This window comes from Lactuca serriola, chromosome 4, assembly GCF_051521515.1.
Source record: "Lactuca serriola cultivar US96UC23 chromosome 4, Lser_US96UC23_V15, whole genome shotgun sequence".
NCBI classification, from domain to species: domain Eukaryota; kingdom Viridiplantae; phylum Streptophyta; class Magnoliopsida; order Asterales; family Asteraceae; genus Lactuca; species Lactuca serriola.
Window position 1 is genome coordinate 99,209,157 of NC_136411.1, and position 16,175 is coordinate 99,225,331.

Below are 16,175 nucleotides of genomic sequence, written 5' to 3' on the forward strand. Positions count from 1 at the left end.
CTCTTCTTCACTCATCATTGATCGGTTTAAGCCCACGACTCCACTCTTCTGGCTTTCCTCCTTCAGCAGCCTCTTCCGTCTTCTACTCCTCCCTACGATTCCTCCTTCTTCTCCCCCGCGTTCCTCACAATCAGACACCACTCACAACAATTCCTCCTCCTTCAACCTCCCACTTCTGCATAACCCACGATCTCCTCCCGTTTTTCTTCCCCCATGTTTGTCACATTCGACGGTTGTCTCCTCCGACTATCCCAGCAGAAGAATGAGTCAATTTCACCAAACAATCCAACCCCTCACGATAAGGTAACTGCACAACCCATGATCTTCAATTCCGGCTTATATAATGTTCGGATTCGTCCATAGTTATCAGTAACTCCATCACAGAGAACCCTAAATATCGCCTCTCTCAAACCCCTTCATCACCGCCTCCACAGCGACGACCGTTCATTGAGCACCGGTCTGCACTCTACACCTGTGAGTCGGTGACCTTGACTCGGACACCACTCACAACGATCTCTATCTCCTTTTCTCAACCAACGTTCTCCTGTAAATCCATTTCCACTCTTACATCAATTTTACCTCCATTTTCACGGTCCTAAAATCTAGAATGGCAAGTCTCAAACTCTCGATATCTATTAACTTCACTTACACCTCACTCCCGAGTTCAACTTAGTGAGAGAAAAGAAAGGAAATTGGTTCAACTTAATGAGAGAAAAAAAAGGAAATGGTAGGAAGTTAGAGGAAAGTAAGAGAAATTGGTGTTTCGAGTTTCATTAAAGGAAGGAAGTGGAAGGATCACTTTGTCTCCTAACTTTCCTTTTGATTTGAAAGGATTTGAAAAGAAAGAACAAAATGTTTAACTTTCCTTCTATTTCTCTCCAACTTCGGAGCACAAAAGACAAATTTATTTTCCTTTCTTGTCTATTTTTTTTTCTCTCCTTTCTTTTCTCTTCTCTTATTTTCTTTGCTATAACTCTAGAGCTCGATGTTAGCAAAAGTCATAACCCTAATCCAGGTAATTAGTTTTTACTATTATTAACACAATCTTTCGTTTAATTTCATTAATTTTACTTAACTTTAGTCTTCAATCTTATTCGGTAAAGGTATAGCAGATTTTGATGTGAATTGTTGTTGCTTTGAGGTTTTAAGCAGGAGAAAGCTTTGAATTTCCAAATAAATCATGAGCACTTTCTTATCTAATATGTATATGTTCTTGAATCTCTAAATTGTATGCGCTTTCCATGGGTTTTTATTGTAATTCCACCTTACTTATCACTGATAACAAAGTAGACCAATTAATTAGAAGAGAGCTTTGAATTTCTTTGATATTGAATTCCAGCATGCTTATTCAAATTTGTGCTTACATTCATAACTGATTAGTGATGCGATGTTTCAGAGTCTTTCACTTTGAGTGATTAGTATTTGGTGTTTGTGACCAACGAGTATAAAAGTCAATGGAAGATCAGCTTTCTTTCTTTCTATTGCCATGTACATTACAGATACAAACTGATGATATCCATCCAAACTTCTAAAAGCAACAACAATGTCCATTTAAAAGTGCACATAGTTTATAATTGAAAAAACTGTTAGAATCAAATAATTCAAAATTTAAATTCCTCACACTCCAAAATGAACATAAAACCTCTATCGAGAAGCAACTTTGTTGGTTTCACGTTCCAAAATGACATTCAAAATCTTGCCAGGAACATAAACTCTTTTTTTGACGATTTTGCCCTTGAGATATTTTGATAATTTCTGATCAAGAGAAGCCAGTTTGAAAGCTTCCTCTTCTGTACAGATTACTTCAACTTGTACAGTGCCTCTTGTTTTCCCATTGATCTGAACCGGTAGAGTTATTGTGGTGTCTTTTAAGTAAGCCGGATTAGCCTGGAGAATAAATAAATTCAAAATTGTATCAAATATTAATCACCATAATAATAAAAATAATTAAAGTAGAAAAAAAAAATGAAAAAGAAGAACCTTCGGGAAAGACTCATATGCCAATGAAGTCGAATGCCCTAACCGAAACCATAGCTCCTCAGCTATGTGTGGTGCATATGGTGATAGCAACAATACAAATGGTTCCACTATTGATTTCGGAAGTTTATCCCACTACAAAAAAAAATATTTAAATATTTATTGAAAATTTAAAAATAATTTAAAATTACGAGACCTTATATGCAGTGTTAACGAACTCCATCATTGCAGAGATCCCGGTGTTAAATCGTGTGGCTTCAATTTCATCCGTCACCTACACCATTACAAAATTAAATAAACAACAATTTCTAATTAAAAAATAAATAAATAAATAAAGATTCGTACCTTTTCAATACATCTATGTAACGATTTAAGTTGATCTAGAGAGGGATTTTCATCAACCACCAATGTTTGATTTTTATATGTTCCATCGGATAAAGGTGACCCCACAATTAATCTCCAAGATCTTCCTAAAAATCGATGAACGCCTTCGATCCCACTAGTATTCCATGTTTTCGAGTCCCTGAATAATGGCGTTGACTTAAGTCAACGTGAAGCATAATTTATTTATAAGTATTTATTATGTTTATGATTTGCTACCTTAATGGGCCCATGAACATTTCGTATAGTCTAAGAGAGTCTGCACCATATTCAGACACAACATCATCGGGGTTCACCACGTTTCCCCTACTTTTACTCATCTTGTGGGCCCGAGCAATTAACTTGATGTTAGGGTTGTCTTTTAATACGAATGAAGCACCGGATTTAGTAACCTAGAAACAAAAGTACCGGGGGTAAATATGTAATTTACTTTTTTTTTTTTAAAAACATGGAATAAGATAAGAAGAGCCATACTTTCTCATCGGGTATCCTTTCTTGCTTATGATCTCCTGATGCATGAATGGAATCTGCTGACACAAAATTTCCATCTTTATCTTTGCAAGCCATGTATTGTACCTGAAATGAGGAGGGTATTTACGTCTTTTGGTGTTGGGAAAGTCAAGATGTTGACCAAGTAGGGTTGACTTACTTCTCCAAGGATGATCCCTTGGTTTATGACACATTTAAATGGTTCTTTTGTCGATACAATGCCAATATCATAAAGAACCTGAAAAGCAAATACAAGTCAACAAAGAAACAAATATAATTTGGGGATTAGGGTTTAGATTTTTTGAAATATTAAGAAAAAAGTGTAAAATCAAAATAAATGAAAGTAGATTGCTATTATTGCATGAAACCTTGTGCCAAAATCTGGAGTAAAGCAAGTGAAGAACAGCATGCTCAGCACCACCAACATAAACATCAACTGGACTCCAATACCTGAAAGTTTCCAAAAAACACAAATAAATAAGCAAGAAAAAAACATTTCTATTAATTTTATAATTTGAAGACATTGATCTTACATTTCTTTTTTCTTGTCAACCAACTGGGATGAATTTTTAGGATCCATAAATCTTAAATAGTACCTGTACATGAGTACAAAATCCTACAAAGGTTAATGATGTAATTTGAAGTATATTAGAAATGTAATTTTGCAATGACCAGGGATATTTTTGTCAATAACCATTGTTAAGTTTCAGGTTAATTACCAACAAGAACCAGCCCATTGTGGCATAGTGTTTGTTTCACGCTTAGCTGGCTTTCCAGAAGAAGACTCTATCGTATTAACCTGAAATATATGAAACAAAGCTTTTTCACATCAAAATTCGTTCTCTTCATTGAATTTCAATTATAGATATAATAAACAAATATATAAAAGTACCCAAGACACAGCTTTTGAAAGTGGTGGGTCCCCAGTGCCAGTTGGAGTAAAATCATCAAGCTCAGGAAGGGTAAGTGGAAGTTCAGTTTCCGGAATCGGAATCGGAATCGGAATTGGAAGAGTTTCACTTTCACTATTTTCATCCAAGAACACAACCGGAATCGGTTCTCCCCAATAACGTTGCCTAGCAAAAAGCCAATCTCTCAACTTGTAATTTATCTGAGAAAGAAACAAAATTTTCACATGTGAATTCTACTCAATTACAGCAATATCATCTAAACACAAAGCAATTTTGAAAAGTAAGAAGAAGAAAAAATAAATTGTTATGACCTTTCTATTTCCATTTCCAGTCTTCTCAACCCAATTAATGACTTCAACAGCAGCTTCTTTACTATGTAATCCATTAATGTCAAGCCCAGATGTTGAACTTGATGAATTTATGACATTTCCTTCACCAGAATAAGGTTTTTCAAAATCATCACAACATTTATCTGAAGTTATCACCCAATGAATTGGGAGATTATATTTTAATGCAAACTCATGATCACGTGAATCATGAGCAGGAACAGCCATTATTGCTCCTGTCCCATAGCTGCAAATGTTGAAACAAACAAATAGCTAAATTAGAAAAAGAAATGAAAGTAAGATGATATAATAAAGAAATAAAGAAATAAAGAAATAAAGAAATGGAAACCAACCTCCCTAAAACATAATCAGCAATATATATAGGGATAGCTTCAGCATTGACTGGATTTTTAGCATAACAACCACTAAAGACTCCAGATTTCTCCTTTTGAAGCTCAGTTCTTTCAAGATCACTCTTTCTAGAAGCAACTTCTTTGTACTCATCCACCTGTTAACAAGATAACTTTTCCTCTAAAGAATTTTATAAAAAAATAAAAGCCAAAAATTGTGTGTCATAAAGGGTATACGAGTGTTACAATATTTTGTTGGGACTCAGATACTATGGATGATAACAAGGGATGTTCTGGTGCTAACACCAAATAACTGCATGGAAAGATGAAGAAATGTAAAAAGTTTCATTTGTATTGAATATAATGAAATTGGATAAATGCAAGAAATAGGAAAATAATTTCAATTGCTATTTCTTGCATTTAACACTAATGAGGAAAGAAGGAGGACAAAGATAATACGTTACTCCAAATATGGTATCTGGTCTTGTGGTATAAACAGTAATTTTTGCATCTGTAACTTGACAATCTTTACTCAAAACATGAAAGTCCACTTCTGCCCCTTCTGATCTTCCAATCCAATTCCTCTGCATTTCCTTAATACTCTCGGGCCAATCAAGATCATCCAAATCTTCAAGAAGTCGGTCTGCATATGCAGTGATCTTGAGCATCCATTGCCTCATTGGCTGTTTATTGGTCATAAACAATCAACTGTAAAATTATAAAACATCCAATAAAAATGCATAAGAAAAGTTTCAAAACTTAAAAAAAAAAAACAAAAAAGTAAAAAATAAAAAAGCATACCTTTCTTATAACTGGATGACCACCTCGCTCACTAACACCATCCACCACTTCTTCATTTGCCAACACAGTGCCTAAAGCTGGGCACCAGTTGACTGCTACCTCAGCCTAAAGATTGAAAGAAAGAGGATGAGGTGGCGCTGATGTGGACATATGATTATTGAAACAATTTCTAAATAGTAACCAAGTTTTAGTTTTGTTCCAATGAACTCGCCACATCAGCAAAAAAATATGAAGTTACATAGCAATGGAAGAAAAGAATCCAAGATTTCAAAATAATGGAACAAAATGAAATTTCTTGGGAAAAAGTTTGGTGTGAAAGTTGATCACTATTTAATGACAATGTCCCTATTTTAGATATCTCAAGAAACAATAAAGAAAAAATGAAAAAAAAAAAAAAAAAAAAAAATTTGTGACCTGATATGCCAATCCTCTCTTGAGAAGCTGTAGAAAGATCCATTGTGTCCATTTATAGTAGTCAGGTTCTGTTGTGGAAATTTCTCTCTCCCAGTCAAATGAGAAGCCTAAAGATTTAAGCTGAAAAATAATTTGGAGATCAAATGCATTGACAAAAAATAAAATCTTGAATAAAGGGCAATTTTGTCATTTGCCACTATGTAGATTCCAAATCCTCTAAATAGATTTGTGAAGTAAACAGAACTATACAAAGGAATGGAATTGAATTCCATTACATTTCCAGCCAAACAAATGCATGAAAGATTCCAGTTCCTTCAAATCCCAATTCCTTTGACAAATTCCAATTTCTTCTAAAACAACATGTGAAACAAACACATCCTGACATCCTACAGGTTATGTGTTTGTATGTGTCTGTCTACATATATGAGGTCACAGGTTCAACTCATGGAAAAAGCCTATTCAACAGAGTGAATAATTACCTGTGTACGGAATCTGTCAATGTTCTTGATGGTTGTGACCTTTGGATGAGTACCTGTCTGGAAAACATCAAGCAATGATAAGAATGTGGAGCAGATTATAAATCTATTTGTTAAAAGGTATAACAAATACAATACCTCAATGGCATATTGCTCAGCAGGCAAACCAAATGCATCCCATCCCATTGGATGCAGAACATTGAAACCTTGCATCCGTTTAAATCTAGCAAGAATGTCGGTGGCTGTGTATCCAAGAGGATGGCCAACGTGTAAACCTGCTCCACTGCAACAAAGATAAGTAAGAAACTGAATAAATGTGTACATCAATTTACAAAAAGGGATACTATCATTCATTCATTCCAATAAGATATTGAACAATCAGGATAAAGGACGGATTAATGTGATTTCGAAGTCAGTCGATTTACATACCTTGGATAAGGAAACATATCCAGAACGTAAAATTTAGGTTTAGAGGTGTCAAGTTCATCGTCATCAGGTGTACGGAAAGTTCGATTTTCATCCCAAAATTTCTGCCACCGCTGCTCAATTTCGTGAAATGGATATGCCCTGACCTTAACAACTTCATTTGATTCTTCAGTAATTCTCTCACTGTTGACACAATTACACACTCGAAACCCGAAGTACTTTGTTGAAACATTGGAGAAGGTAAGAGTAGAGGAGGGCTTAGGAGGTAGAGACCGTCGGCGGGAGGAGAATAGAAGACTCCGGCGGTGGTGGTGTAGAGAAGAAGTGAGTGGTTGCGGAGGAAGAAGCCACTGAATTTGAATCATTCTGTTAACAAAGAACTGGAAGGAGTGTGTGTTTGGGGATGGGGATGAGTAGAAGTGGATAATATTGGCGCTAAAAAATGTTTGGGCCTTATCTGAGTTTCATTGGGCTATTATTAGTTTGGGCTTATTGAATAAAGAGTTAGAAAAGTAGAATCAGAATAACTTGATTATTTATGGTGCGTTTGGTTGTAGAAAATTGTTTTCTTTTTTTAAGAAAATGTTTTCAGAAAATAGAGTTGAATAATTTTCAATGAAAATTTTCAAAAATATGTTTGGCTGAAACCAGGAGAGTTTTTATTTTCCATCTTAGAAATTTGGAAAACTGTAAAAAAAATCACTTTTCTAATTTACATACAATTTGGAAAACTGAAAATTTTCATTTTCTTGGAAAATTTTGGAAAACTCAACGAACCAAACGCGTTTTCAAAATTTCCGTTTTTCTTGGAAAATTTTCCTAGAAAACGGGAAATTTTACACAACCAAACGCAGGGTGCGTTTGGTTGTGGAAAGTTGTTTTCATTTTCTAAGAAAATGTTTTCAGAAAAGAGAGTTGAGTTTTTATTTGGGTAAATTACACCAACCGTCCCTCGTGCATATGCCAGAAAGCATGTTTAGTCCCTATTTTCAAAAATTAACTCGGATGGTCCCTTGTATGTTTTAAATTTGCACATTTCATCCCTATTGACTTGAAATGACTATTTTGCCCTTAATAATTTCTTTTTCCATTTTCTTTTATTTGTTTATTAGTTTTAAATCAAAAGAAAAAAACAATTAATCCCCTCTCTTCTCCAAATCCCAGCTCCTTCTACCTAAATTCGTCTCCTTCTTTCTCACCTTCCCTTCACCAACGCCGGCAAAAACCCCAACACAAATAGACAAGATCATAAAGTCGTATGAAATCAAACTGATGCAAAAACCCATTAAAATCAAACCCAAATGAAATCAGCTTAATCTTCTGAAATCGGCTTAACCTAAGAACAGATTATTCGTCGGAAGTGGAAAGGAGATAACAGAGATCAAAAATGCTTTTTTGGATGCATAGATGAAAACGAAACCAACACACATGTTACAACACCTGACACATCAAAAGGCATTGCAGATGAAGAAAGGGAAAACGATTGGAAGTTTATAAATTTAGAAGTCAGAAAGTGTAAAGAACCGACCTTAGAAGCATGGGTGGAACCTATAATCAGGAAAACTTCATTTAAAAGACCTAAATACAAGAAAATGAAAATCGGAAATACAAAAGCTTTGGAAGCAGCATTGTGTGCATCAATGTCGAACCTAGAATTAGGAAAACGAAGGTCGCATTAGAGCTTGCTCACAGATATTATCAAAGATACAAGATGGTTTTACGGGTCGGAGGGGAAGCTTGTTATTTCTGATCGTCGTGAACCCACCACCGATATCCTTCTCCTGCTTTCTTTTCTAATTTTCATAACACACCACCTATCTCCTCCCAGAAAACTCATCCTAAACCACAACCATCGATCTACAACTAGTGTGTTTTTGGTTTTCTCGATCAGTAACACAATGAAAGGGGTGGGGAAGTTTCGTCAGAGGATGGTCATCGATGATTGGACAATGAGTTGAAGGTCTCCGTTTTCCCTCTGATCATCGATTTTGTATGTGTGTTTGTATCTCTCTGATTGTGGATGAGTTGGGGCGGATAAAGGGGTGGGTCCTTTTATTATTTAGTTTTTAATTGAAAATCATAATAAAAGCATTAAATTAATTTAAAATAAAAATACAAGGGTATTTTGGTCATTTCAAAATTGGTATGGATTAAGTTTACAACAAAATTGTCTTTCAGGGACGAAGTGTGCAAGTTCTAAGAAAACGAGGGACGGTCCGAGTTAAATTTTGAAAATAGGGACTAAACACGCTTTCTGGCATATGCACAAGTGACGATCGGTGTAATTTACCCTTTTCATTTTTAGTTTGCAATGAAAATCTTAGAAAACGCGTTTGGCTGGAAGCGGTGGAGTTTTCATTTTCCGCCTTAGAAATTTGGAAAACTATAGAACTCGCTTTTCTAACTTACATACAATTTAGAAAAGTGAAAATTTTCATTTTCTTAGAAAACTTTGGAAAAGTGAACGAACCAAACGCGTTTTCAAAATTTCAATTTTTCTTGGAAAATTTTCCTAGAAAACTGGAAAATTTTCCACAACCAAAAGCACCCTTAATGATTGTGTATCAAAATATTTTTTAAAATTTGTAATTTTAACCCTATTGTCTGGTAACACAATCTAGATTTCAGTCAAAATCCAAGATCAAAATACTAAGTACCTTTCTTTCGTTATATGTTCTCTGAAACAATATTTTTGTAAAGTAAGGTTATAAGAAAGAAGTAAATCTACAATAACCGAAAATCATAAATATATACAACAAATGGTAGTTATTTCTAGATATTTGGTGGGAAGAAATTGTGTTTACTAGGAACATACACAATGTTAGTGATTTAAATGTTATTCATATATTTTAGTATAGTTATTATTAATTTTGAAATAGGTCGACTTCTATTTATTCACCGAAGTTACAGGTGCGGGGTGCACACTCAGAGTTATAAATGTGAGCTCGAGAATACGGGGGGTCCGAATGCAGCGCCCCTAGATATAGAGTTCCAAGGGGCAGCGCCGCTTGCAGGGTTCAAGGTACAGAGCACCTGGCGGTGCTTCCGCTGACCAATTAGCGGACATGGTCAATGGGCAACACCCTTGTGGGGTTGTAACATCATTGTGATGTAAAACCTATAAGAACATAGTGAATGTTCTAATATGTTTTAAGAATTGAACTTTTTATATATCAAAAAAGAGTCTGGACATGCATTTTCCCGCCAAACACAGGTTGTGACATCATTGTGGTGTAAGAAACAGTTATTTCTTATAAACGCTACTTTTGGCGCCAAATAGATGTAATAACCTTTTAACCACTTTTTTTTCCCTATATAAGAACATAGTAAATGTTCTAGAAAATAGTTGGATTTTCCAGAAAATTTATCATTAGAATTTGTTTGGACTCTCAAAAACGCAAAATATAAAGGTATTTTCTATGTTTCACGTTTTGAAGCGGTCTGACTTCTAAATTGTCAGGTTTCGTGATATCCCAGACAAAACGGTTGAAATCACAGATTTTAGAAAGTGATTGCAATCACGATTCAAGAATTATCCAAGTTTATATTGATATTCTTAAACCCAAATCTGACACACAATGATTAGGTTTTGTCGAGAAAGTAACAAACAGATAAATTCATTGCAAATGAACAGATAAATCCATTGCATACGAATTTACCATCACCGGGGGCTATGAGGCTCGGACACATTATCCTTGAACTATGCCAATGGCACTGCTCTCCAAACCTGGTGTTCCTAAGTTCACTTTAGCTTTCCGAACATGTACTTCGCACCTTCAAACTTGTATTATAGGTAAAGATAAATCCGGCTTGTAATAATAGTAGATCTTGATTGTACTAAAAGGCTTCATGTCTTATGACACTAAAGTCGCAGATATAAAGATGGTCATTATCAAACCAAGTCAAAAACTTTTTGAAATGACAAATTTAAAGATTTCCATATAATAGTTTATTTTATTTTAAAGTTTGTTTAGTAATCATTTTTAGCTTTTACTTAGTTCATTAATCCCTTTGGATGCTCAAAGATGATGGGTACCTTCAACACTAATCTTGTGAAGCCATCAGCCAATGTTAGAAATTATATCATTTATTGTCTAGTGTCAATATTTAATGTTTTGCCTTGCTACACAGGACATATCACATTTATGAAAATATCACTTGCTACACAAGAAACGTAACGTACCATATTTGCTTTCAAGTAAATTCACAATATTACCCTTCAACTCATGACTTCTTTACGTAATTTTACTGTGTATTTTACGAACGAAAAAAAAATGTTTGGTAAAACGTTTTTTTCCTTAAATTAAAAACTTGAACAAAAGGTTATATTAGTCAATTTACAACCATTCTGTACCACCTCCTTACTCCAATGCAAAAGCTCTACCATCCATCCATCCATGGGTTGCATTTCTTGAAAAAAATCTCTCGTACTATACACAAGTAGCACATAAATAATATCTGCTCTCAAGTAAAATTTACAATATTACCCTTGAAAACAACCTACCCCTCTACTTATGGCTTATCCTTCTCCCGAATCTCAGGTAGGTTTGGTGATGAGCCTGCGCTCCTTTTGCTAGGCACGGGTGTGTTTTTCCTAGACTGTCTTTTGGTGGGTACCAACACATTGTCCTTCTGCCATTTCTGATCATTCGTTTCATCATCGGAATCGGAATTGGAATCGGAATCGGAATCGGAATCAGCTTCTTTGAAAATGGGAGGGACATATGCATTCTGAAGGTACCCTTTTAGGTTCAAGTTGGGTTCTCTTGCTCTTTCAAGAGTGTCTTTCATCATGGCTTCCTGAAAACACATACCCCAAAAAATACATGTTATATTGACAGACAAAGGGTAAAAGTGTCTTTTCAACTTCAAAAGACACTTCCAATGACTATTTACGTTGATGAGGATGAGGGGATTCACATCATTTGTTGCATAGATACAAGGATCAAGAGCAAATCCTTTTTTAGTAGGACAAAAAAGTGCAATTTGTTTCCTAAAAAGGGTAAAAGGGTCTTTTTACGAAAAGTATAAATTACCTGTAAGGGGTATCTGACAAACGCAGGTTCAAAGCGACCTTTACAATACATATGGAATCCAATTGTGAGAATCGGAAGTGCAAGAAGGAATGGAGTTGATGAAGCCGCTTCTTTTGTGCTCAACAATCCCATCAAAAGCAACTGTGCAATTACCAATGCCGAAACTACCCTTCCATGGACATCTGGCCAAAATGCTGCGCTGCTTTCGTATTCTTGGTTGTAGACATTTATAATCTGTATTACATTACTTGATTATTATCATTGGTAATCTTTCAATCACATTTAACATTGCAATTCAATCAAAATCACGAAGAAAAAAAAAATACCTGATGACGATAAACAACATACGCTAGGGCAAAGAAAACGAGGATGAAAGGAGTCAGAAGCGGAGTGACAACAGCATAAATAAGACCGATTAGAAAATATAATTGAATCTGAGGTTCCCCTGTGTTGAAACCAATGCTTCCAGGATCCATGGCTTCTTCTCGATCTTTTTCAGTTTTAACCAAGAAAAAGTTCTTCAAATGATAAATTATCAGCGGTTTTAACCTCAAAATCTCTCCTGCAGTTCCACTCCAACCATCGACCATTATATATGTTATAAAAAAAGTTGCTTTCATTGGGATCGCTACTCCAATTGTTTCAGGGATCCTATAAGATATAAACATATAACCAAAATCAGATACTAATCACTTGTAATAAAAACATGATTTTGTTAATTATAAGGTCTAAGACGTACTTATTCACAGACTGATCTAGAAACGTATTCAGTTGTTCTAATACAGTCCCTGCAATCACACTTCCAAGAAACACGTTCACAAAGTTGAAAAGATAATATCTTGATGCAGATCTTCTTTCTAGAAGTGATATACTCAAAAACCCTTCAAATTTTGACATTATCATCAAAATTGTAGGTAAAAGTATGAGGAAGATCTTCAAAGCAATCCCGGGTAGAAAACCTTGGATAAACGACTTGATTGTCTTCCTGTATGACATTCACAAGATATTTTGTCAAAAAGTAAGTCCAATAAATGCCACCTAGTTTTGTTGATTTGTTTATTAAAGAATTGTACTTTCACTTCTTCCTATTGCAATAAGGAAAGGAACTTACACTTCAATAAGTGGCTTTAAAAAAGGCGCAGCCTTCTCAATACCTTCAATGTTTGCAAGCGATTGCACAAAAGCAATAGGAATGATGAAAAAGAAGGTGAGGAAAAAGAAGGCGACTGCCATTAGAAGCTTCCGGATAGTCAATGAGACGTATGGAATCGCGAGGTTTTTCCAATACACGTCACGCGGTTCTGGGGCCCACTCAGTCAACCACAGGGTCGGGTTTCGGGCCTGTTGTGTTTGGGCACAAACCGCAGCCCCCCAACGGGTTTTGAACGACACAAAAGCTGCTGGCATGATTGCTTTAGGGTTATTTACAACATCTTCTTTCTCTTCAGCTATCTGTAAGTTTTACAAAACATTTATCAAATACGTTTCTGATGAAATTAAGAGTAAGTTACATTTTTTTTTGTAATGGATTACATCTGTTTTTTTCTTTCTCTTGTAATTATGGTCCTTATTTGTGGTTCTTGTAACTTTTTTGGTCCTTGTTTTGAGTAAAATCACTACTTTGGGACCAAAACTGCAAAAATCGGCTATGCTTAGGGACCAAAAACGTTAAAATTGAAAGAGAAAACTTTTCGGGAAATGCAAAAACCAGCTCAATTATACTTTGAGACCAAAAACATTAAAAGAACCTCAAATAAGGGCCAAAACTGTAAGAGAAAATTTTTGGGACGAAAATTGCAGAAATCTGGAATTCTCAGGGACCAAAAATGTAATCATAGTTTCTAGGAAAAAAAAGATCATTACTTCATTTGAGAGCCTTTCAATTTCAGATATGTGATGTTGTATAGCATCCACTTTCTCTCCCCAAAGTCCAAGAAAACCAGTCTGTTAATCAACAAAACAAAGTTAAATATTGTATACATACACACATACATACATACATACATACATACTTATACATACATACATACATAACATATATCATACCTTCATTATGGGTCGTTTTGCTTGATTTCTTTCAAACTTATTCTGATAATAGTCAAGCCAGTTTTGCTTACTTTTCTTCTCTTCCACCAATTTTGCAAGCTTGTTTGCATTTAACACAACCTGCAAATTATTTTTTAGCAAATAAGTTGTATTTTAAATTAGTTTTTATATAAAAACTGATTTATAAACTACCCCAAAAGAACATCTTTCTTTTGCATCACAAAATAAATGCAACATTTTCTTTGGAAAAGTGTCATTCCAAAAATTATTTCAATGTGCTAATACAATAACAAACCATCAACAGATATTGTTAGCATCGATTATTGTCCACAATATTCCTCTATTTTCTCATTATTACAAATATATTAAATTAATATTTTTAAGATGAGAAGAAAGTGGAACCTGATGCGTAAGATAGTTATCAGGATGATTGACTAGAAAGAAATGCTCCACAGCCTCACTCACGGATTCATCAGCATCTGGTGGCACGTTTTTCACAAGAACCTGAGAAAAAAAAATTATAAATTATAGATAACAAAAAAATATATATATATTTTTGTGCATTTTTCCCATTTTGCCCTTTTCAACTTACTGTAAATTGATCAGGACGACGTTTTTCTGATTGAAGAAAATGCAACCGCATATTTGCAACTGTCTCATACTCTTTCTTTAACGCAAAGCATGTCCAAAATGTAACAGCATATGCCATTATCACATGAGTCCAAAATCTGCAATCATCAAATGAAATTGAAATTGGGATACTATAAACCCTAATTTGAAAAAAAAAAAGAAGGAAATAGGGGGATCATTTTCTTGCCTGTGAGAGCCTTGTGGAATGTTTGATATAGAAAGCTTATCGATCTCACTATAAGTTGCTTCCCCTTTTAGCTTATCGAGTGTGTCATTTGTCCAATTAACAGGCACCAAAATTGCCCATGTAAGTACAAGTATGGGAATAAATATCTTTAACCTGTATACATTACATATTACATACAAGTCATATATCAAAAAAAGCAAAAAAAATCGATCCAATTATCTAAAAACGGGTGGGTTTGAGTTGTTTTTTTTACTCCAATGGGTCGAAAAAGAAGCAATCAATCAACTCAAATAACCAAATTGTAAAGTTTTAATGGGGGACAGAATTTAGGACAAACTTTTTACAAATTTGTCCACTTTTATATAGTACGCTGTCATCTTTTCCGATATATTTTAAAAATCGTTTATCCTGACAACAAAAAATAGTTAAAAAATGCTTAATCAAGACTAATATGTAGTGAAATTATTTATACCCGAGCAAGTAAATCCTCAAATAGACAGCAGAATCCAAACCAGCATGATCAATTAGCTCAGGCTCAGGCATTTTTAGGGCATCCGGCATCCAATTAAGGAATTTCATATACGATCGATAATCCAAATTGATAAACTTGCTTACAAAAGCACCAGAAGTTGCAGGGCTTGATCTTAAACCCTTGAGATACCATTTTGGAAAGTATACTCGATCGTTGAAAGGTTGAAGACGAAGGATAGCAAAAGCTATCAGGAAAATAAAAGCGGTAATGATATTAATGGCTGCCGAAAGTCCGATATCTGCTAGCGTAGCCATTTACCTGTTTAAAATTAGCATAGATCAAGAAGTTCTTGGTTAAAATTGTTGATATATTGAAACAATTTCTGGGTATCTGAAGGAAATCTGTAGTTCTTGATGAGTTTGTTCACATGGGAATATGATAAAATTGCTGTTTAAACTATCTTGATACGTATTTACTCATAATCGAGATCTATGAAGAACATAAGTAGATAAAAATTAAAGGTTTCAAGAAAAAGGGTTCATATGAAAAGGGAAAACGTAAATCTTGAAGAAACTTTGTTCATCATTCCCTTTCTTTTCTAGTTCTTACAAGCTTGTATGATGTAAATCGATAAAGAAAATGTTTAAAAATCTGAGAAATAGCGCCGACAATAGCAACAATGATGATAAATATCAACAAAATCCCTAACTTTTTTTTTACTGGGTGACGATAAAGATTCAACAAAAAGTTTTAATTTCACTTGAAAATAATATATATTCAAGGGAAATCTATATAAGAAATTCAAGGGGTTTCTTAATATATGACTCTTAAAAGACATATTCAAACAAAATTCAACAAAGGATTGAATTTTTGATGAAAAATACAGAAGGGTTCAAGAAAAAGCTTACTCTTTGGGGTAAAATTGAAGTTAAAAACCCAACTTAAGAAAAACCCAGATCAGAGAGAGAGCTTAGCAGAAGATTGCTTCAGACTTGAATCATATCTTAAAAGAACATTCTGGAGATTTTAAGTGGAGAAACTGCATAAACGCATGCTTAATATGTAAACATAATAATTAATAATATATTAATATATATTATTATGTATCACAGTGTTGTTTTCAACTCGAAAGATTTTTTGGATGAATTGAAAGGGACGAAAACGGAAGGGGAAAGAGAAAATGGACAGCAGGTGAATGGAGTATGATGTTTACGTTTTGTTCGTCTATTTACGATGAAATAAAGAAAAGTGAT

At 34.5% G+C, this 16,175-nt stretch overlaps 2 protein-coding genes across 2 annotated transcripts; both read right to left on the reverse strand.

The window, feature by feature from the left end:
* Nucleotides 1-1,445: 1,445 nt before the first annotated feature.
* On the reverse strand, nucleotides 1,446-6,960 carry EMB2369 (tRNA synthetase class I (I, L, M and V) family protein). The gene is made up of 20 exons (XM_079039552.1): nucleotides 6,555-6,960; nucleotides 6,264-6,408; nucleotides 6,129-6,185; nucleotides 5,650-5,769; nucleotides 5,236-5,340; nucleotides 4,894-5,117; nucleotides 4,681-4,747; nucleotides 4,438-4,592; nucleotides 4,070-4,331; nucleotides 3,740-3,958; nucleotides 3,567-3,646; nucleotides 3,381-3,443; nucleotides 3,216-3,297; nucleotides 3,008-3,085; nucleotides 2,833-2,934; nucleotides 2,578-2,750; nucleotides 2,323-2,500; nucleotides 2,174-2,251; nucleotides 1,981-2,112; nucleotides 1,446-1,887 (listed from the first exon to the last, which is right to left on the reverse strand). Exons 1-20 carry the CDS (start codon nucleotides 6,914-6,916, stop codon nucleotides 1,645-1,647), a joined length of 2,925 nt encoding a protein of 974 aa, XP_078895678.1. The 5' UTR covers nucleotides 6,917-6,960; the 3' UTR covers nucleotides 1,446-1,644.
* Nucleotides 6,961-10,828: 3,868 nt separating this feature from the next.
* LOC145102177 (hyperosmolality-gated Ca2+ permeable channel 1.2-like) lies at nucleotides 10,829-15,967 on the reverse strand. Its single transcript, XM_079039553.1, has 12 exons — nucleotides 15,831-15,967; nucleotides 14,923-15,240; nucleotides 14,451-14,603; nucleotides 14,226-14,361; nucleotides 14,036-14,137; nucleotides 13,634-13,753; nucleotides 13,451-13,531; nucleotides 12,699-13,039; nucleotides 12,327-12,572; nucleotides 11,914-12,238; nucleotides 11,588-11,821; nucleotides 10,829-11,351 (listed from the first exon to the last, which is right to left on the reverse strand). The coding sequence occupies exons 2-12, from the start codon at nucleotides 15,234-15,236 to the stop codon at nucleotides 11,064-11,066; spliced, it is 2,340 nt and encodes a 779-aa protein (XP_078895679.1). The 5' UTR covers nucleotides 15,237-15,240; nucleotides 15,831-15,967; the 3' UTR covers nucleotides 10,829-11,063.
* Between the last annotated feature and the right edge of the window lie 208 nt (nucleotides 15,968-16,175).

Excerpts from the sequence above, each read along its gene's own strand:
- LOC145102177 (XM_079039553.1), bottom strand. The coding sequence starts at position 15,236 with ATGGCTACGCTAGCAGATATCGGACTTTCGGCAGCCATTAATATCATT. Across the intron at positions 13,754-14,035 it reads ATAACTATCTTACGCATCAG|GTTGTGTTAAATGCAAACAA; the intron begins GTTCCACTTTCT and ends AATAATTTGCAG. Across the intron at positions 12,573-12,698 it reads TTAAAGCCACTTATTGAAGT|GAAGACAATCAAGTCGTTTA; the intron begins GTAAGTTCCTTT and ends AATGTCATACAG.
- EMB2369 (XM_079039552.1), bottom strand. The coding sequence starts at position 6,916 with ATGATTCAAATTCAGTGGCTTCTTCCTCCGCAACCACTCACTTCTTCT. Across the intron at positions 3,298-3,380 it reads GTTGACAAGAAAAAAGAAAT|GTATTGGAGTCCAGTTGATG; the intron begins GTAAGATCAATG and ends GGAAACTTTCAG. Across the intron at positions 2,751-2,832 it reads AAAGGATACCCGATGAGAAA|GTTACTAAATCCGGTGCTTC; the intron begins GTATGGCTCTTC and ends TTTTGTTTCTAG.